This window comes from Anopheles maculipalpis, chromosome 2RL (assembly GCF_943734695.1).
Source record: "Anopheles maculipalpis chromosome 2RL, idAnoMacuDA_375_x, whole genome shotgun sequence".
NCBI lineage: Eukaryota > Metazoa > Arthropoda > Insecta > Diptera > Culicidae > Anopheles > Anopheles maculipalpis.
The window spans coordinates 71,185,510-71,207,149 of record NC_064871.1 but is presented as its reverse complement, the minus strand read 5'-3'; the positions used below and the strand labels follow the sequence as shown (position 1 = coordinate 71,207,149).

The window sequence follows — 21,640 nt, the reverse complement described above, 5'->3', positions numbered from 1 at the left end:
CCAGTAAATATGTCGCGTCAAGACGTCATACTCGACGGCACGTATGTTTTTGCCCGTTACCGGCAGTGGGATGTCCGGCGAGTCGGCAGTATTCGGTACAAACCGGCCAAACGAATTCCGTTGACTAAAGATGATGTAGTTACGGGGTGGACTGCAGGACACTCGGTTTGCATTGAGAGTGTAATGCGTCGGACAAGCGCACGTCATCTTTCGCTGACCCTGCGCTAAGCAGAGATGCGTGCAGCCACCATTATTGGTGCGACATTGGTTCGAGCCCGATTGACGACCGGCATGGAAAGCGAGCAGTGCGTACGTGTACTTCAGATTCGAATGTACGATCGTCCGATTGTCACCGGTTGTCTTATTCGCACGTCCAATCTCGTCCGTAGTCCAATCGGCCCAGTACACCCAATCCTGATAGATCGTTAGTGCCACCGGGACGAACCGATTGCTGTCTGCAGCGTCTGCCATTACTAACCGTGTCCGTCGTTTACCATCCCAGTCAGCACTTTCAATACCGGTGGGAGAAGTCTGGCGGGCCCAATACAATCGCCGAGTATCTGGATCGAGCGTTAAACCAATCGCATGGTTAGCACCGGAAATGATCGTCAAAAGATCTCCGCCATCCATTGCCGCCCGGCGAATCGAATCCGAAGGCCATTCAGTCCAATACATCAAGCCTTTGCGGGGTTCCAGGATAAGATTTTTTGGCTCTTCAATTCCCTTCCAGATGAGAATCCGTCGACTACTACCATCCAAACGGGCGACCTCGATACGACGCGCATCCGCATCCGTCCAGTACACATTGTGCGCTAACCAATCAACGGCAATACCTTCCGGCTGCATCAGTCCCGTCTCCACAATCCGCTGCACATCCGAACCGTTAATGTACGCACGCGAAATGTACTTCTGCTTCTGGCTCACCCAGTAAATGCGCCTATCAGCTACGTCCACGTCAAGGTAATGCGCATCAACTACATTCCGGAACGGTGCATAGTCCGCATGGTTATGGCTATCGATCGAAAGGCGCCCAATGCTTCCATGGTTGGAGAACAGCAGAAATGCAGCCGGCACCAGACACGTCCGATTGTCACGTCCCAACTCATAGTCAAGCTGGCAGCGGCAAACGTAATCACGCGGCCGGTTCAAACAAAGTTGCGAACAGCCACCATTCCCAACGGCGCACGGATTCGTTCCCTGTACCTCGTGCAAACGCGTCACTTTGAGCCCCATCAGCTCAGCAATGTTTTCACCGATTGTCGTTCGGTCAGCACCGGTCAGTTTATGTGCACGGTCAATCGATCGTCGCTGCCAATCCGTCCAATACAGATAATCCCCGAGCAGGCTCAGCCCAAACACGTGCGGCAGATTGTCGGAGAGGATCGTATTACGTCCCGACCCGTCCATGTTCGCTACCTCGATCGTGTCCGCTTTTGCATCACACCAGTAGATCTTGCGTGCCTCCACATCCAGTGCGATTCCGTTGGGCCAGATTAAATTTTGTGACACGATCAGTACCCGCTCGGTTCCATCGAGTGAAGCACGCTCAATTTTCGGTTCCTTTGCACCCCAATCACTCCAGAACATCCAACCGAGGGTGGGCGCCAGTGCGATTGCCCGTGGCTCTACCAGATTGTCGTAGATGAGCACACGCCGAAAGGATCCATCGAGACGGCATACCTGAATTCGATCCGTGCCGGTATCCGTCCAGTAGAGATTGCGTGCCAGCCAATCGATGGCAAGCCCATCCGGTGCCTGTATTTCAGCGGTAACGACCTCCTCCGCGGGGCCACCCATACCGTCGGCACGGGCCCGCTTGATAGCACTTTCCTCCTTATCTGACCAATACACATAATTCTCTACCGGATCGTAATCGATAGCGATTGCGTACCGCAACTTGCCTGCTGGTAGCGGTACAATCGAATAGTCCGGAGAATCAAGTGATATCCGATTGATTTGCGAACGCTGTACGACGAACAGCATGTCCTGTGGACCATCGGCGCACTGTGTAGCTGTGAGCAGTTTGATTCCGGTAGGACAGGCACAGCTATATCCGGCCGGTGCTACAGTTGACAGCAAGCAAAGATGGGAACAATTGCCATTGTTGCGCCGACAAGGATTAGCCAAATCCGTCTCTGCCTCTGGTTGTAATCGTCCATCCCAAGCATGTACCGTGATCGGAACTTCTGTCTTGCGTAGCAACTCTTTGCGTCGATTACGCTGGATATCGTAATAGTGTAACGTCCCATCCTTCCAGTCCGTCCAAAAAAGGAAATTCGATGTGAACGTTAAACTGTACGGATAGTCAAGATCTCGTACAAGCGTGCGCCGATTACCACCGTCCAGATCCATCACATCTAGAAAGCGCTGATTACCATCAACCCAGTAGATCAATTCCTGCACCAAATCGACCGCCAATCCATTCGGCCAGAATATCCTATCGTTCACCAGCACCGTACGACTCTGCGGGTCACCATCCATACTCGCACGTTCAATTTTTGGACTTTCACCCCAATCCGTCCAAATCATGTACCGTCGGGCAGGCATGAGTGCGATCGCACGCGGTTGATCGAGATCGCTCCAGATTAACACCTTCTGTAGCCGTGCATTCGGTTGCCGTCCCGTACCGGCAACATCAGCACTCGGTCCCATCGGTTCAAGCTGCGCTACCTCTATTCGGTTCGACTCCCCATCCGTCCAGTAGAGCTTGTCCGTGTACCAGTCGATCGCAAGCCCTTCGGGTTTGTCCAACCCGTCCGTTATCACAGTTGTCTTGCTCGTTACGTTCAGCGTACCGTTCGTGCGGCCACACTGAATTACCTCGAGCGTGTTCTCCGTCCAACATACGAGTCCACGGGCGTGGTAAAAGTCCATCGCCGATGCTTCGTTGAGATCCTGCAGCAGGACATCCATCGTGTAGGTGAGCGTGTTTGTGTCCGGCTGTACGGATACGTTAAGCACTCGCAGATCATAGTACGTCGTGAAGAGGAGCAAAATTGAGTTGGACGTATCGGAACTGGAAGGTAGACCGTAGTGTTCCGCGGATGCTAGTGGTCCTACGGCGGTGGTTGTTGCTGCATTTACGCCTAAAATATGAAGAAGTAAAGAACAGAAAAGAAAATGTTAGAATGTTAGAAGACATTTTTTATTTTACTAGTTTAACAGGATAGAACCACACGCTGAAATGCAAGGACTGAGGATCAATTGCTGATCAAGACACAAAACACCTGCTTGCCGGAGGCTTTGACCATGATAAAGCCTGACTCGGAAGCAAAGTATCAGTAGACGACAACGATCTTAAGGTGATAGAGGAGTTCTGCTATCTGGGTACGATCGTAACTTCGGACAACAACGTAAGCAGTAAAATCTAAAGGCGCAAAGTACAGGAAAATCATCCCGACGGGCTCCAAAAACTCCTTTGATTTAGAAGAGAAGAGATCTAGAGGAAAACGGGCTACGAGCTAGTTGAGCTGTTTGGCGTAGCTGATATCGTGACGGTAGTCAAAGTCGGAAGGATACGATTGCTGGGGCACGATCTAACGATGCCGGACTCATGTCATACCAGGAAGATGCTCATCAGCGACTCGTTGGGCACAAGGCGTAGAATACAGTGAGTTTGTTGGCTGGATCTAGTGGAGTCAAACCTGTCGGAGATTCGATATAACTATGGATGGAGGACTGCAGCCCTACGCCGAGCTTCCTGGAAACGAATTCCTGGACGAAGACCCAGACCAGGACGTCATCTAGACGCCCTCAACTCTGAGCAGGCCAGGTATAAGGAGGAGAATGCAAGATTCGCCAATATGATTAAGAAGTTCCACAAAAAGCTTGCAATAATACGTTCTGAATGATTCAAAAGTTCGAATTTCCAGGAGGATCACCACCCAGCCAGGCCACCCAGACCAAGACCTCAAGAGGTTTTAATGACAAAAATGAAGACACTTTTTTAATGGTCCTATTATAGTATTGGAGCTAATTGTACTGATAATGTGGGTGACAGTCATATTTCAAGTATATATTATAGCTTTCTCAGAAACTTTGCACACAAGAAGTCTTGATTAAAAGACCATGATAATCATTATGATGAAAAATCTACCAGATTAGCAGCCAAACAGTTTACGTAGCTTTTGTTTGATATTCGCAATTTTTGAGAATAAATATCTCTGTTTGCATAAACAGGAATGCAAACTTTTGAGAAGATAAAACGACCAGACTCAGAGAATAATCAGATCACTACACAAGCACAAAGAACAATCTACATTTTTTGTTTAAAGATTATTCCGCAAACCTATGTATAATAAGCTTCATAAGCAAACATATCTCAAACATTTGCTTTCACTGCACGACACGAATGTAATGTTACGAAGCTATGACCATGTTTTCATTCCTTTTAATTAACAGCGGCATCAGAAGGTGATTAATAAGACGTCTTGTGGATCGTTTTACGGCTAAGCGCGTCCTGGATTCCTGAGCTATCATCATCAGTGAGGAACGTGCGTACCCACTGATCATCCAACCGACCACATTTCATTTTGCTAATTGCTAGCGTCCGGTCAGTAGTCGTTGGATAGACGATACACACAGTTTAATCACAGTTGTCACTATTGACTGTGCCACCGTAATTATTCGCCGTGCCCGTGCATATCCGCTCATCGGGTTGACCGTTCAACAGCTGCTCTGGATATTAAAAGCAACATCAATGAAACTGAGCTCCGATCGAACTGAGATTAAATAAATCAATCCACAAAGGTGTGTTTTGAGGTAATCGATATTTCAACGTACCTGAACCCTGGTTGCAGCTGTCAAGTGTGGCTTTGTTCGGTTCTTTATTGCTTCGAGATTCTAGAGGCTAGCAAAGGTAATTCGATATTGAGTTGTGTTGCAATTTACACCGACGATTATTGACTATCCGGGCAGCTATCGCACTGATACTGATCAGAAGCGATTTCATACCTTGGTAGAGAGTAAGTACGCCGCTGGAGATACTGTACTCGGTGTGCCTATGTTCATTATTAATTACTCCCCACGGGGAAGTAAAACAGAGATGCTGCAATCCATCACCATCAGTAACAACCTCCTGAAGAGTCCGGGGTCCACACTATTTCCAGGAATTTCAATGGATCATGCATGCGGACGGATTTTGATTATATGCTGCTACCATTTTTCTGCATTGCAATTTATAATATTTTCTCATTTTTCTTTTTTCCGAACCAGGACAAACGACTGGCCAGTAAAGACTAGCAGCGTCTAGAGTGACGAAAGGCGTACAGCAGGAACTGTTAATGTTTACACAACGCAATCGAATGTTCCGTACACAGACGCACATCACTTCAACTGCATCTCGATGACCACCACCGTCCAGTACTTGTACGAAATGTCCACAACAGTCCCAACGTCGTCTGTGACGAAGCCATTCGGGAAGCTGCGGTAGGTGGAGGAAAAAACCAACCTCAAAAGCGTTACAAAAAAAAACCTAAAACACATTTAAAGCAAACAAAACCGTGGAGAATGAAACCTATTAGCTACTCGAACAGTGGAGGGTCCTTCAAGTCAGACTGTCGGGACCCACTCTTTACCCGTTGCCAAGCGTGTGTACCAAGAGTGGTACACACTTTCATGCTTGTTTCTGTCCTGTTTTTCCCTCCCCTGTTTGCGTCCATATTTTTCGAAGAGAAGGAAAAAAGGAGTTACGATATTTCCAAACCAGCTAAGCACATAGTGCAGCGCGTGATTTTGCAATTGTAATTAGGCTTCATTATTTTTATTCAAATTGTGTACTTTCCCCTCATCGGTGCGCACCGGGGGTAGTGTGTCAAAAGAGGTTCGATCGATTTTCCAACCAGCGAGACAAAAACGGTACAGGAATAAATAATATATCGTCGATCGGTTGTCGATTCGTGGGTCGTTCCGGGTCGGGTATGTTGCGTGCAATTGTATTCCGCAAATACGTGCCTTTCAAATTATTTATGCATATGCAACAACGATGCATAAATAACTCGTCTCAAGGATCGTGCTTGTTGCAGAACAAGAAGGAACTTCAACGATTGGTGCTGCGTTCAGACCATTCTCAAGGACACAGACTTCGTGTTGGGGGGGGGGGGGGGGGGGGGGTAATGCGTTAATGGGGGACCCCTATTGTTACACAGTTGAGCGCACTATGTTTCTGCAAAGGTGATAAAAAATGTTGCATATTTGACTTGTTAGGCTACCAATCTATGTAAATTTTCTTATTTCAAATATTTAAAAATCTGTACTCAATTATGTAGCTTTGTTGCTTGTTATTTGGACAGCGTTGTGTAAGGGATGCATACAGTGTGCGCCAATAATATAAGACCTCTTTTATGTTTACTTTTCAAAAAACTGATTCTGATACTTTTATTAGGTATAACCTTACCAAATTTTGGTAGAATGTTCATTAGCAACTGAACTATTTATAGTATTTTAATTTGTGTTGTTTTTCAAAAATTCATCAAAAATTATGTAATTATAAAACACCAGTATAAAGTTGGAAAATTTTGGGTCCCAAAAAAATTTAACTTTTTTATTAACACGCCTAACCAACCTTTTAGGGGTGGTATAGGCGACAGCGGCGATGGTCTTCAAACGACAGGACCGGATTTCAAAACCCATCCGGACCGTCCCCCCGTAGTGAGGATTGACTAACCAACTACGTGGTATCGGCAAGTCTAGTAAGCCATCTGACGACCGGCGTGACGTTAGATTTCGTTAAGCCAAGAAGAACCAATCCATTGAGATGAAAATTGTATAGAAGAGATGCCCAAAACTGTAGAGAATTTTAAAATTGATGAATGGTCTTATTTTATGATGTTAGCCATCAGCAGTGGTTCATCAGAGTCGAAAAAAGAGACTTTTAATCGATTTCATGATTCATCCAATGACGGGAACGTGTTCCGAAAATGTTGAACTAATTTTCTAAACAAAAAATCAACAAAAAAAATAAATGTTGCCAAAACATCGCTTCACAATCTCATTTTTATCTGATGTGCTATAGCGGGCAGTTTTATTTAATTGGCGGTCACTGTATATCTCCTTTTGGTTCTGGGAGCATTAGGAAAATTTGAACAAAATATTGGCTCCTATCTGACATGATATACAGATTATTCCTACAGTTTCTGACCGTTTTTGTCCTACAGTTTTCGTTTCCCAAATGTATTTGAATCAGTTTAAAAAAAACTCCTTTTTTAACATTTTAATTTAATATCTACCAGAAACCTGTTTGGTTATCATTTCACTGCTGATTTAGATATGTAGTTTACACGATTTACAACCAATATAAGCATTACGTTTGTTTCACAGCAGCACATCACTCTCCCTCATTGGTAGAAGACTTAAGTCCTCGCTTGTGCACCACAGGATCTGCCCGTCGGACACTGTACTCTCCTTGCACTTGCTTACATCAAAACGATGCTACTAGAAATGTATTTCACACTTCAACCATCGCTTCGAGGGCCACAGCAATCTTTATGCACAGCGGAGACGAAATCTCACGGTAAAATACTTGAAAGAAAGGAAAAAAAAACAAAACATCCCGCTCGTGCAACCTTCAGCTGGCTGGAGGAGCCTTTAAAAAAAACGAAGAAACAACTCAAAGATATGTAAGGAAACTGTTCACACCTTTCTCCTTCATCTTCGTCATCGATTCTCAACACCATGGCTAAAACCATGGCGGCGGGTCGGCCGGGACGAACCCATCGCCGTGCCTCGAAAACGGCGAATCAGACAAGTTCTTCACCCGTCTTTCAATGGCGCATACTCAGGTTACAAGCGGGCCGTTCGGAACACGGCCAAGAACCTGATCTCTTGTTATTGGACGTGGTTGTTTTTTGTACGGTTCGAGTTGGTCGCTGCCAGTCAGTTTCTCGTTTCACGTGAGATCAACCCATGACTCTACCTACTCAAGGGTCAAGTAGTTCTCCGCCTGTTTGCTCTACGGAACCAGCACCGTGACGACGGCGGAACGGACTAGGAGACTTTTGATGCTCCTAACCATGTTATCCAAAGAGCTCATTTTGTTACACGGATTACATTCTCAAACATATCGCGATAGTGATAGGTTGATTTAAAAATTATATTTTGCATTTGCAATGCAAAAAATCTTAAATTTACAAAAGATTTAGAATTTAGAAAAGAAGATCAAAATGTTTTAATATGAAATAATGTTAGACAAGTTTTAGATCCGTATCCGAATCACTCCGTGAAATGGAATCAAATGCAAAGCGAAATATTGCAAGGCCTTTGTGGAACTTTGCAATCATTTAATGGAATTTTCTATACATTGAGATGGAACATGCAACGTGGTTATGGAATTTTACAACCAAGAGTAAAAAAAAGGATTAATTAACTGCAGACTTTTCCAAATGGTTGTTGCGTTAGCGAGGCGATTGAAACAGACGATTCAATGTTATTTTGCAGTTGATAAGTTTGACAGGGATTTATCAAAGTTTCGGCAGAATATATAGAGCAAAGTTTTGCGGATGCATTGCAAATATCCCCCAACTGTATGCAAGGCTCCATTATACAGAGTATCTCGAAGTTTTTTGACGCGTGACCATATATTTTTGTTCACGTCCCGAGGTTTTTTGACGAGTACCCAAATATTTTTGTTCTTTTGTTTTGTATACTTGAAGATAGAGTGAATGTCTCGTATAAAAGTTACACACTTTTATACGAGCACTTTCGCTTCTTTATATAAGTTATAAGAAATATAATCGAGCCGTTCTTTGAAATAAAAAATACTACCGTGCCCGAAAAATAAAGTGACAGCGTTTTTTTCTTAAATTATTAGGCCTCTTAGGCGTTATTAGGTCAAATGCAGGTCATCTGCTTCGATTTAATCCCCTTCCGATGCAATGCATCTCTTCCACCTCTTCTACTACTCCTCGAAGCAGGTGGAAAACGCGGATGCCGGGATGCTCCTTTAGTTCCGCCGTCGCTGTGGCTTCTGTCTCCTCGATAGTGTCAAAACGGTAACCCCGAAGCGACCGTTTTAGCCTGTTCGAACAGCCAGATGTCGGCTGGTGCCAAATCTGGCGAATACGGCGGTTGCGAGACAATATGGGTGCCAGTCGTTGCGAAAAACTCCCTCAAAATAATGACCGTATGGGAGGACACATTATCGTAGTGCAAAAACACGGTGTTGTTTTACCAAAAATCCGGCCACTTCCGCCGGATTCAGAGTAATCAGAGAATATCGTCAGCATCATCTTGATATTTGACCGGCTTTGGCGCGACTTCTTGGGCCTCGGCTCGTTCGGGGAACTGTACTCGCTGGACTGGTCCGGTGTTTCCGGGTCGTATGCGTAAAATAAACGTTTCGTCGTCAGTTATAATCGATTTCAGCTTTCCAGCATAGTCTGCCAGCATCGTTTTGCAGACGTCGACGCGATTCCGCTTTTCGAGCAGGTTCAGGCATTTCGACACCAGGCGAGACTTCGCCCTCTTCAATCCCAAAACATCTTTCAGGATGGTGTTGACCGAGGCTTTGGAAATCCCAACACTTTCCGAAAGGTCACGTATCGCCAAACGCCGAAATTCTTGATTTGGACGACGCGGGCGTCGACGGTCGAGGTGGAGATGGTCTCCCCGGACGGTCCTCGTCTTCGGCCTTCTCACGGCCATTCTTGCAATCACTGTACACATATTTCTTCGACATAGATTCTTCCCTGAAGGCTTTTTACAGCGTTTATTTCATTGCGCAAACAAAACTTGATACATGCGCGCTGCTCCACAAACTTGGACATGGTCAATATGGACAAAACACTTGGCGCAGCATCGAAAACAAATTGTCACTCCTAGCCGGGTCGATGTTGTGACTTGTGAAACATGAAAAAACTGTCAAAAACATACAATCTGTATGTCAAACGTATTGACGTGTCAAACGTGTATGACAAACGAAAAATAAAAACAGGGGGCTTCTTTTGGCGCGCAAATTTTGACATCCAATGTCACCTTACTCTTCGGACACAGTAGTATGGATCGACAAACGTTATGCTAGCATAAACCCCCATTTCCATTTGGTGGAGAAAACCAACAGTCTTTCAAGAAATAAAATGATCCAAATATTTACTCAAATTCTAAATTAATTATTTAAAAACAACATCCAAACTATAAGTCCAATTTAATGCAACATCTCTGCTCTATCGAAGGCCCTACTGACATGGGCGGCAATTCAGATATGCAATCCCGATTGCACAGTTGGGAGGAAAAATCAACACAATCTTCCCACAGTTTACCGTTTTTTTTTTTCGATGTTCTAATCTCCTCCGTTCGACTTATTTACGGTCTGGCGAATAGATCCGAATGAATAACTGACTGACTGATTTCCCATACCCGGTGGGTAGTAATGCCCGCCTGACCTGGAGAGTGAATTGATCTATGGGTGTGGGTTGCCTGTTGTTAGTATTTTTAGCCGGCTTATTTATTTGTTTCCCTTACGCACCAAACTTTTGGAACATGTTCGTCGTCGTGCAACTAGAATGGAGCGTACTACACGGTCCCTAAGTGCACAAAACACATTCTATTTGATGTTACTTTCCGACCACACACAAACACACACACATTTCGGCACGATTTGCATGGTCGTGTGCCAGGAATGTTCTCTCGCTGTCGAACTGAAGGCGGCTAATGTGTAGTGTAGTGTTTATGTTTTATTTTAATTTTCCAGTACATTAATCAATCAGTGAACCGCAATCGCAAACTCTGCGGTGTTGCGCACGTGTTGAAAGATATCTAATTTGCCGCGAAGAAAATGGTGGAGAATCCTTAATTTGATCACTTCATTATATGTATTTTCGTTCGTATTTACACGAAACTGCCTGGCTGGTACATTGTTACACTTCCATTAATTATAGCTTAGGAACTATTAAGTAGCTTGGTAATTGTATTTTGCCGTAAGCTTTATAAGAGGATTAATATTAGCAAGTGGCTAAATAACTGTGTGAGAATCGATCCAGAAGAGATACAATGCTGATTCGTAGTAGTAACTGAATTTTTAAACCACAGGACCATATGCGTTATACCATGGTAAAATATTTGGTCAATCTTAATAGAAAAAAAAATTCCCTTAAAAACACATGCAACGTCTTAAGAAGTAGCATTTACTTGTGCAATAATGGATTTTCCAAATTTTCATGTTTTGGATTCATTTAAAACAGCAATAAAAAGACTAATAGACGAAGAGGGTATTGTGTAATCTGGAGGTGTAAATTAAACGTCTGCCGCTTATCGAGCAATCAATAGTAATCGCAATAATCTTCCACTCATCACTAGCCCTCACATTGTGCATCACATTGTGTAGTGGTTCCTTGGTTTTACTTTTTTTAACCGTAGAGTTGGCAACCAAAATTAAAACACGTAAGTTGGCCGGCATACCTGCATACCGGCATAATCCATTCGTTTTGACGTATACAATTAACGGTTTTGCGTAGGTAAATATGTAATGCTTTCTATCTAATTACATTCTTGCAGATCTTTGTAAATCGTAATGTTAAATGAATATAGAACTATGATGCAAAATTATACGCAATTTTTTTTATATTACACACATTATAATATGTAACCAAGCATGCCCCGGGATAAGGCAAACGACAGGGAGGAAATGCCTTCATTTTCGCTAAATTCAACATAGCAGCCATTGTATTTGTATTTTTATTTTTATGTAATATATTTATTTAACCATGCATGCCCGGGATAAGGCAAAAAAATACAGGGAGGAAATGCCCCGGTAATCTAGTTTTTATACATAGTCATCACATGCGGCGTTGACAATACGGCGTGCTCCACCGGCATACTTAAATAAGAGATAATATATTTTTTATAATTTATTTACTTCTTCTTCTTATCCACGTAGTTGGATAGTCAGTCCTTACTACGGCACCACCGGGTCGCTCTTTCAGGGCAATACAAGCAATGAATCAAAAATTATTGCAGTTTAAAGTTGAAAAAATACCCGAACAACCGATTGCCTGCTTGAAGGTTAAATCGTTGAAAGGGAAATCATCATAAGAAAGAGACAAAAGGAATATTGCAAATACATAGCGATACGCAAGGAGTATGCTTTAATAATATTTTATTAAAATATAGATTATTAAGATAAACAATTCTTTTGCATTTTCATTAATTGCATATATTTTATAGGGCAGGGCCATGGGAAATTACAAACTGTTGAAATTGATGCGAAACTGTCAAAAAATGTCAAAATTACGATTTCAGCTTATCCTCGATAGCCCCATGTAGGTAGTTTATCTATGCGACAGGCACTCATAAAACGATTTTATAATGAAAAAAATTCTCAAACATTCGTTTGAGAACCTAAAATTTTAATTATAAAATCTCTCGTGGCCCGCGGCCTTACGATTGATTTCTAGCTTCTATTTCATATTAAACCACATAACAGTTTTGTACGTAAATATGACAGATTTTTATTCCTTTTTTTCGTAAGAACGGCCTGAGATTTTGAATTCAATAAATGCAAAAACAATAGAACAATATGGAAAAGCTAATAAATAACATCAATCGTCCGGTGTTGCTGCATTTGCATTCCTCGGCATGAAGCAACACTATTTCTACCGCAAGATAACCGATTTCAGTGCACAGGAATTCAGACACAAGCGGAATACGTTCCATACTACCCCATTCCCCCACTCTTCCGGAGACACATTCTATGCTCGATGATCTCGTTCCGTTTCGTCAGCGTATTTCAGGAAAGTATTAAAACATGCTCCCTTTGATGTTCTTGCATCGGAATCAGGCCGCTATATAATTGACTTCCCAGGGCCTCCCTCATCCGTCGTACACCGAGTATGTTGTGGTGTGGTGGTGCACACATTAAAAGCAATGCCTTTGCACTAGATGCCGTGCATTCCGTGTGGCTGTGCTGTGCATGCCGGAACGCCCCCGTAGATGAGTGTATCGTAATTTTCACCCCAGATGAAATTTCATTCATATGTTTGTGTCTGGAATTTTTACAAAAATTTTCAACCCAACTGCCATTAGCTGAAAAATGTCCGGAGAAGTCAAAATCTGGGGTAGAGAGTTGTAGTTATCAGTAGAGCCACCGGTCGGAAGTGGGAATCGACCTAATCGTCTTACCTCCGGAGAAGTGACGCACTTTCCCTGTCATTGGTGGTGTAATTTTCCCTTTAAATAGGCGGGCAAATCTTCTTTGATCTTTGCCACACGATCGTTGGCCACCGGCAAGTTCCAGAACTTCAGAGCATCCAGAAGGTCCGACAAGGTTTACGGAAGCCAACCAATCACGGGTATAGAAAATCTGGTACATTTTCCAACTTGAAAGTGAAGCTTTACTGCGATCAGGAAACAAAGGGACACACACCGACCCAGTTGACATCGGGGACACCGAAAGCGAGAGTGGGCTTGCGCGAGGAGAGTATTATGGGGGCACCAGGCAAAAAAAAAAAACCCGATGTGTGCTGCTTGCGCTGTATTTATATTTCCACATAGACGGGAACCCCGGGAGCTATCGCTTCTTGCACACGAGCACGTATAAAGTACAGGCGGGAGTTTATGTTTACCGAAGCTGCGACATAAACATTACCCGGGGGTAAAAGGCGGTCTCTAAGATGTGTTCGTTTTATAGCAGAAAGGGAAAGAAAATTCGTAACGCTGCCGGTAGGTGAGCCGGCTATGGGAACTAAGACAAAAGATGCCGCTGCTAAGCGCACACGAGAACACAGTTGATTTGTTTTGATTTGTTAACTAGATTATGTGTGATGTGTGTTAAACTCATATATTTTACATGTACAATGTATAGGAGGAATAGGAGGATCTTAGGCCTTCACCACTCTAGTTCAACTCAAAATATTCAAACTCAATGAGATGAAAGCGAAATAGCATAGCAGTTATGACATTATAATGTTGGACTCAAGTCTGTCATAAGCATTGTAGAAGCAAATAAAGTAGAATACAATAAATTCAATTAAAACTCAACTAATTTAGACTATTGGGGCGGCCCAGCGGTAGAGCCGATAGCGGTCTTCACACGGCCGGACTGGGCCATCAAGACCGTTCCTTAGTCCAAATCCCATCTAGAAAGTTTCCTCGTACTGAGAACTGTCTATCTAACTAAGGGTATAAATTAATGTTGGGTAAGTTCTCATTTTTGATCTGACTCTGAGACATTGCTGAGTATACTCCGCAGATTCTCTGGAATTTTAAGCGGACGGGGGTATTTAAGTGGGAATATATAATATTTAAGTGTGCCAGACACCTCGGTCCTAGGCGAAAGAGTGTTCTTCGAAACATGACAAATGTTGACGGAGAAACGAAATTTATCATTTCAATCCGAATCTCAATCCCCAATAGACTCCGGAACAATCCGCAGTTGACTCCGGTGCACTGCAGAGTTAAACTCGGAGATTATTCCGGATTACTCCGGATTCAACGCGGAATTACTACAACGCCGCTATTTTCTTCGGATTTCTTCGTAGTTAATGTCAGATATAACTCCGGATTCTCCGGAGTAAAATCTGAGCAACTCCGAAGTAAACTCCGGATTACTACAGAGTAAACTCTGGATTTTTTTCCGGAGTCGAATCCCGTTTTTTTGCGCCGGAGTCGGAGTAGATTCATGGATCTAATCCGGAGTGCCAGGGACTATTACAAATAAGTATAGTAAGTAATTCGCTGACCGGCGAGACTTAGTAGGTCATTTAGCCAAGAAGAAGATATGGACAATTGAAGCAGTACTGCGGAATACAGTACCGTACGCCTTATACTCATACATCTCATACATATACATACTCGGTGTGTGTGGAATCGTCTTTTTCATTATCATACATTGTTTCTAGTAGTCTTTTTTATGTGGATATTGTTATGAATGGGTTACATGAATGGAAAAAAGGCCAAAGTATAAGGCAAAACCTAAAACCTTAACAAAAAAAACACCAATTTGTAAAATAAAAATTGATAATTTTAAAGATGATTTAAATGTACGAAAAACAAGAAAAAGAACTAAATAAGAACAAGAAGACAAGAAAGACAGGAAAGGAGAGAACGAAAATCAACATGATCGAAACGATGGTCACTAAACGATCAATCAGTTGAAACAACTGAAAACTAAAAGAGGAAGCAACCATAAGCAAAAAGGAAAGAAGCGGAGCTCGATTAACGATCTCAATCCAATCAACGAAGTCTGCGCACATAACCAAATCTCATCACCATACAAGCACACAGGCACACATTCTCACCAATACTAAAACCCGATTTTGAGGATCTTGAAGAGGAGGAACCTGCTGCACTGAAAGGGCTCGGGCGAAGACGTCTTGTTAAGCCTTTACAACTTTTCAATCACCTTATATTCTCCTCTTATGTTCCCATTCTTGTTCTCTTTCCTTTTCTCTTTCTCTGTCTAGTGTTCCTTCGATGTTTTTTTTTTCTTTCAGAAAAGGAAATTTTTTTTCCTTTTCTTCTCATCAATGATTATGTTTTGGTTTTACTACTTTTTGTTTTCCGTTGCGTTTTCGATGTTGCATATTCTCGCTTGTTCATTGCTTTTGCTATAAACTTTTATCTTATTTATGTGGTGTGCATTTTTTTTTTACTTGTTTTATCCCTTGGCCTGTTCGGGACTTGTAGCAGCAAACTGTTTTTGTTTTTTTTTTTTTGTTTATAGCGTTTCCTTACGATCAATCTCGGGTCTCGCACCTGACCGGCGATCGAATGGTGTCGTTTCGCTGTCCAATTTAATTGCCCATTTTACGCCAACAAACCATTCCCGTTGCGTCGTGACACTTGGTGTACCCGTTTGCTGGCGTCCTGAAGATCAGGATTAAGGCCGTCGTCGAAAACGATCGTCCGGGCCGTTAAAGTGAACACTGGTGGAACGAAAAGTGTGCAGCTGCTTTGTTTTGCCACTGAGGTAAAAACTAAACAGTGAACCTCAAATATCGATCATTACAAAAACACAACAAACAAGTCTGAAAATAGAAACACAACTTTTATCTGCAGAATGCATAAATTAACTCAACACTGGCCTTTTTTTTTTCTTAAATAGGCAATGGAGCAGCAGAAAATATCCAACACAGCAGGAAGAAAAAGAATTTTTTGCGTAAAATTTATCGCTTTTGCATCGTAATGCAGGAAGCTTCCCATCCTGCGCGTGCAGCCGGTGATGTTTGTTGTTGGGGTTAAGATTTTTTGAACGGACTTTGTTTTATTTGTTTTGATTATTTGCCCGTTGCTTCTCGAGCTTGTCTTCATACCTTCGCGCCACGCTCATGGAAAGGGAAAGATACACAATAAATTGCTGGTGAATATTTAATATTCAATCTACGTGGGGAATGTGGAATGTACAACAAATCAGCCGTCAAACAAATGCGCGTGTGGACAACGAAAAAGACAACCAATACGCATGTTTATGTAAATGTTGTGCTGCGGTGGTGCTGCTTTCTTCTTATGGTTGGTAACTTTTTTTTCTTGTTCTTCTATGCAACTTGTTAGGACATTTCCTGTCACAAATTGTAATCAGATCTTCATAAATATTGTTTCTTAGCAACATACGGCCAGACAGTTTCTTATGTGAATAAAAAAAATATATTTTTAACAAGTGATATTTGAAAGTAATTGTGTCGATTGTCTGGAATACATGACACACTGAGTCACCTGCCAATTAGATACTGACTGCACGACACTACGACAATTCTATCACCCGACAAACTGCATCAGAACCGCATTATTAGATTTTTACGTTTCAGCAAATTATATACAGAAATTTGAGCAATATTCATGAAAAATAAGTTGGTAATTTTGTTATTTTCCAAGCTGTACTACATCCATAGGTCCTTAGCATTCAAGAGTACGACGTCATAGTTCACTTCACTTCGTTAACTTCACTTAAGCTGTCAAGCCGAGCCGGAACCGTCCGAAATCGTCGGAGCCGTCTGGAGCAGTTAGAGCCGTCCGGAGCCGGTGGAATTGTTGGGGCTGAAATGAATTGAAATTCAGCAGCGCTCCAGCATCAAATTCAATACAACCGGCACTGCCGACTATCGGCTTAGGACGGCTCCAAATGGCTCCGGACGACTCCGGACGGCTCCAAACGGCTCCGGATGGTTCCACGCGGAACCGAGGTTTTGATTTAGCCGGAATCGGATCCGGAGTTACGATGCTTGGAAGCGGTTCGGAGCCGTGGATGCAGTTTCGAGACCCATAACTAATTTAGATTGCATCCTTTAACTTCGGCGTCTTTTTAAATTCAACGCCAGTAGAAACTCTTCTTGAACAAAAAATCCCTAAATTATCAGCGTACCACCAAAAATGTTACAGCGCATTTTAAAATTAGGTTTTCCGCGGAAATCATGCCTTCATTGTTGTAAATTTTTTGGACCATAAAGCACTTCACTAATCCATCGAGGAAATATATTTTTTGGCGAAATTTTTCTGAGGCTATGACGTTCTGTAATGGTAATTTTGTTGAGGTTATCGCGCCGCTTCAAATTTTTATTGCTTAACAGAATTTATTGCTTAGCAGCACACATCTTGTACTTACTGTGTTACTTGTGTTAATGCTGTTCGAATTTGAGATACTGATATCTTTTGATTCACTAATATTCTACAAAAAGTAACTTATATCGCAACGTATTTTAGCTTTGTCTTACACGTAAAGTTATGTGGCCACTCTTATTGTAATTTTTCAAGAACTGCACGGCTGTGCTTAGTGATTGGAAGGTATTCTTACCGATTTCACTCGAGAAGAAGTCTGCGTAATTGTTTATTTTTATACTTACTTTTTTCATAACTTAAAATGTTAAACTCGACCTATTGATACTTACAGGGATTAACGTCTTAGTATGGACTGGCTGTTCACATTTTTTGACTTGCCGTATTCGGTTCTTCACTAGCCGCATTTGGTTTTTGACTTACAGTGTATATTTTTTAATGCAAGCATCGGATTTTAGATTCGTAGCATTGATTTTCATCTGCCCGATTTACGACAGCTTGCATCCCGCAGAGAAAGGTTTATCTCCATTGATTCACTACTACGCTTTTACACGATTTTCGTGTAAAATAAATGTTTCACTAAACATAAAGCATCCAATGCAGGTTCCATACATTAGCGAGGAATTTTGAAAAAAAAAAAACACTCCTGGCAACTAAAAAACAAACATTTTTTCTTATAAACCACAATTCACAGTCCAAAGCAATCATTCATAGAGGGGGTTATAAACAAGCGGCCTTACAAGCTGTCATAAATCGGGCGGATGAAAATCAATGCTTCCAATAAAAAATCCGATGCTTTCATTCAAAAATATATACATCCAGTCAAAACCCGAATGCGTCTGGTGAAAAACCCGAATAAGGCAAATCAAAAAATGTGGGCAGCCCGTCCAAACTTACACGCTAAACCCTCCAATGAGCGATAAGTACAGAATTTTCTAGCGATTTTTTGTTATAACTAACAGTGAGGAGTGTCTGCAATACAATTACTTCTGAAGGCAAAAAAATTTACAAATATTGAGCTGGATTTATTGTTAGCAAGGTGGTGCTATTTTTATTTCGCTCAGTGTATAACGAATACATTAAACATATGAGGGTTAAATGCATGTTATATGCTCCTATCAGTGAATTAAAAATAATAAAAAAAACTGAAAAACAAGAAAAGCCTTAAAGTGATTACCCTGTCTCGGGAGTTCATCAAATAAATGATCTCGCAAATTATTAAATTTATAGCACATAAACACTAACTATGTATAATTACAGATAAAGATCACGACCAAAAAAACTGTCACTCATTATTTTGTGTGTGTGTCCCGGTTCGTATTACGGCCACTTGAGCCAGCTGGGAGGTTTTTCGCTTCCATTTTCATGCCATGGTGGTGATGCCTGCTACCATGCCCGTTAAGCCATACACTTGAGCTCACGGGGACGCGAAATTATGTACATTTCACTGGTACGAAGCCATAATTTAATTTGAATCCTAAATGAACTCAAACAAGGCAGATAAAGTGAAAATTGCCTTCGTGTCCGTTTTCGTGTCTGAGAAAGTAGAGTGAAGGACAGAGGGACAGAGCAGGTGGAAATTGCACGACTGGCCAAAAGAACGGACCACACTACCAGCATAATAATTCAACATAACAACGAGATCCAGGCTTGCATGGATAGGGGGGGGGGGGGGTATGTTGTTCGTGTTTTTGGCTGTTCTTTCCGGCGAAGGATATCACTGCCTGTCCGGGACGAACGAACGGACGAAGGACGGTTTTATGTTCGTTTTTTTTTATTTTAGGGCCAAAATTTAACAATCGGTGCTAAGATACGTTGCGCGCACCACAGTCCCACAAATTCATCATCGGTTCCACTCTTTGGTCGACTCGTTCGCCAGAACACTCTCCCCCCTGACGCAGCTCGCTGTCGTTTCGCGCGCGCTTCGGATATATTATGCGCGAAATAAAAAGTATGATCATCATCACTTAACTTGTCTTGTTATGTTACTCATTATTGTTTGTCCCGTTCTGGGGTTTCTTTCTGTTCCAACTGTGCTCTTTCAACCGAGCTCAATGTGGTTGGGAACGAGCAAGCGAGAGATCTTTTGCGATTACTCTAAAGGTTGGCAAGACGCAGTAGTTTCTTTAAACGGCGAATTTTTACGATCTTGACCGCCCATCCGGCTCTGTTGATGGTAAAAGTGTGTGTGGTTTTTTTTTTATTATTACACTTCTTCAACATGAGCTCATCAGGAGGACTCGTTCGTCGGTCGTGCTCGATAATATCGCATCAATCGTTTTACAAAATCGTGCCGTTACGGGAAATACTGCTAAAAATGGATGAACATGATCGTGCCATTTGCTGCAAATGGCCACCAATCGGTACGATCGTTTAGGAGATGGACTCTTGTAGGTCTTTTTCGTATGTACAATGGATGATTTGCTCCAACAGTGTCAACAAATACTCAATGCGAGAACATATGAATGCCTCCTGTAGCACAAACACTTAGCAGTTTGATTTGACACCTTCGAGAGTTGTCAAGTGAAACCAGTTCACTGTTGATGCGATGTGAGAATTAAGACATTCGCTTTACACCCCGAACTCTTTGCAATCGCTCCCAACATAAAATGTATCATTTCGAACGGTGATGGTGTAAATTGAATCTGTTTAGCACAACGCTTATATTTTTTTGTAGTATTAAAGCCCGTATTTGACGCAAAAAAACACCCTCAACACGATACAAAATAGGTTAGAAAGACAAGCAACTGTTAAAGCCTTATATTCTTCTTCTTCTTGGCATTGGCGTCCTCCGACAGCATAGTCCAAGACTCGTACTCGTAGAAAACTAGCGGACGTATCAAGGTGCGGTTAATCCTTGATTTCGTGTTTTGTTGGAGTCTTCTGGATCGCAGGAGTTTTTGGAATCCGTAGTTGGCATGATTTCCCTGAGCAATGTGCCTTCGGATATCCCTGCTTACATTGTTGCCCAAAGTTACGATCGTTTCAAGGTAGCAGAACTCCTCTACTACCTCGAGATCGTCGCCTTCAACTGATACTCTGTTTCCGTGTCGGGCTCTATCACGGTAAGAGCCTCCGGCAAGCAGGTATTTCGTCTTCGTCGCATTGATCCTCAATCCAATTCTATTGGCCTCCCATTTCAGTCGGTTGTACGCCTCGAACACCGCCGCAGTTGTCCGTCCGATGATGTCGATGTCATCCGCGAAGCCAAGTAATTGGAAAGATCGGGTGAAAATCGTGCCCCTGATGTCGAAGCCCGCACTTCGCATGACACCCTCCAGAGCGAGTCAGGAGTCAGGAGAGGAGAGTCCGTCTCCTTGTCCCAGACCCCGGTGAGATTCGAAAGATTCCGACAGCATACTCGAAACTCTCACCTTGCCATGCACTCCGTCCATAGTGGCCTTTAGCATCCGTACCAGCTTCCCAGGGAATCCGAGGGGAATCACTGCATAGTGTAGTGACTAAAGATTTGGCCGGTGTCGATTTGCCTCCAATAAATCCAGCTTGGTAGCTTCCGACGAAATCTGTAGCAAGGGGCTCCAGTCTGCAGAAGAGTATTCGGGACAGGATCAGAATTGTAATGGCCTGGAAGTTAGCATAGTCCATCCTGTGGCCATTTTTGTACACCGGGTGTATGACACCAAGTTTCCATTCGTCAGGTAGTTCTTCTTGATCCCCAATCATAACAATCAAACGGTCGTGGGAGTAAAACCGCCCCGTGCCGCATTCAACATCCTGTAGAACTTGCGAGTTTCCCCCATTACTGCTGTATCAGTCCCTCGTCAGACTCTTCGAAGCTGCGCTTCTTGTCCTGGATGAGCCGGGTCTGCTACGTCTTCAGTCGTCTGTAGTGTTCCACGTTCTTGTATTATTTAATGCTTTGTCTTATTTTATGCAAACCAATCTGCTGAAGAAAGGCTTCTTGCAGCACTCAAGTGCTTCTTGGAGTGAGTAGTGACACTTATAATTACCCAAAATCACTCAACCCGTTCTCCAACGCTGATTTTTGCTATTCTTTGCCATTTCCGGCCAGTTAACGAGGTCTGGATAGTAGAAACCCAATTTATCTCTTTACCACCTAGAACGCTGCTAGCTACCGATCGTTATGCAACATTACTCCTGTCAAACGATACCAACGAACCTGTCAGAGCTTTGACAACTC

General features: G+C 42.8%; 4 protein-coding genes across 5 annotated transcripts in view; all 4 read right to left on the bottom strand.

Annotated features, from left to right (window-relative positions):
* Window positions 1–21,640, bottom strand: part of LOC126567447 (RNA cytidine acetyltransferase) — a 617,063-nt gene that overhangs the window by 168,451 nt on the left and 426,972 nt on the right. The gene's annotated exons all lie outside the window — the stretch shown is intronic.
* The window catches only part of LOC126568770 (copper-transporting ATPase 1), a 342,507-nt gene that overhangs the window by 144,258 nt on the left and 176,609 nt on the right, over window positions 1–21,640 (bottom strand). The gene's annotated exons all lie outside the window — the stretch shown is intronic.
* Window positions 1–21,640, bottom strand: part of LOC126556104 (cholinephosphotransferase 1) — a 257,829-nt gene that overhangs the window by 76,539 nt on the left and 159,650 nt on the right. The window lies entirely within an intron of this gene.
* The window catches only part of LOC126559926 (low-density lipoprotein receptor-related protein 6), a 44,846-nt gene that overhangs the window by 2,509 nt on the left and 20,697 nt on the right, over window positions 1–21,640 (bottom strand). The window contains exon 2 of the mRNA XM_050216089.1: window positions 1–3,086. Coding sequence (XP_050072046.1) covers window positions 1–3,086 — 3,086 coding nt within the window. The remainder of the gene's footprint in view (window positions 3,087–21,640) is intronic.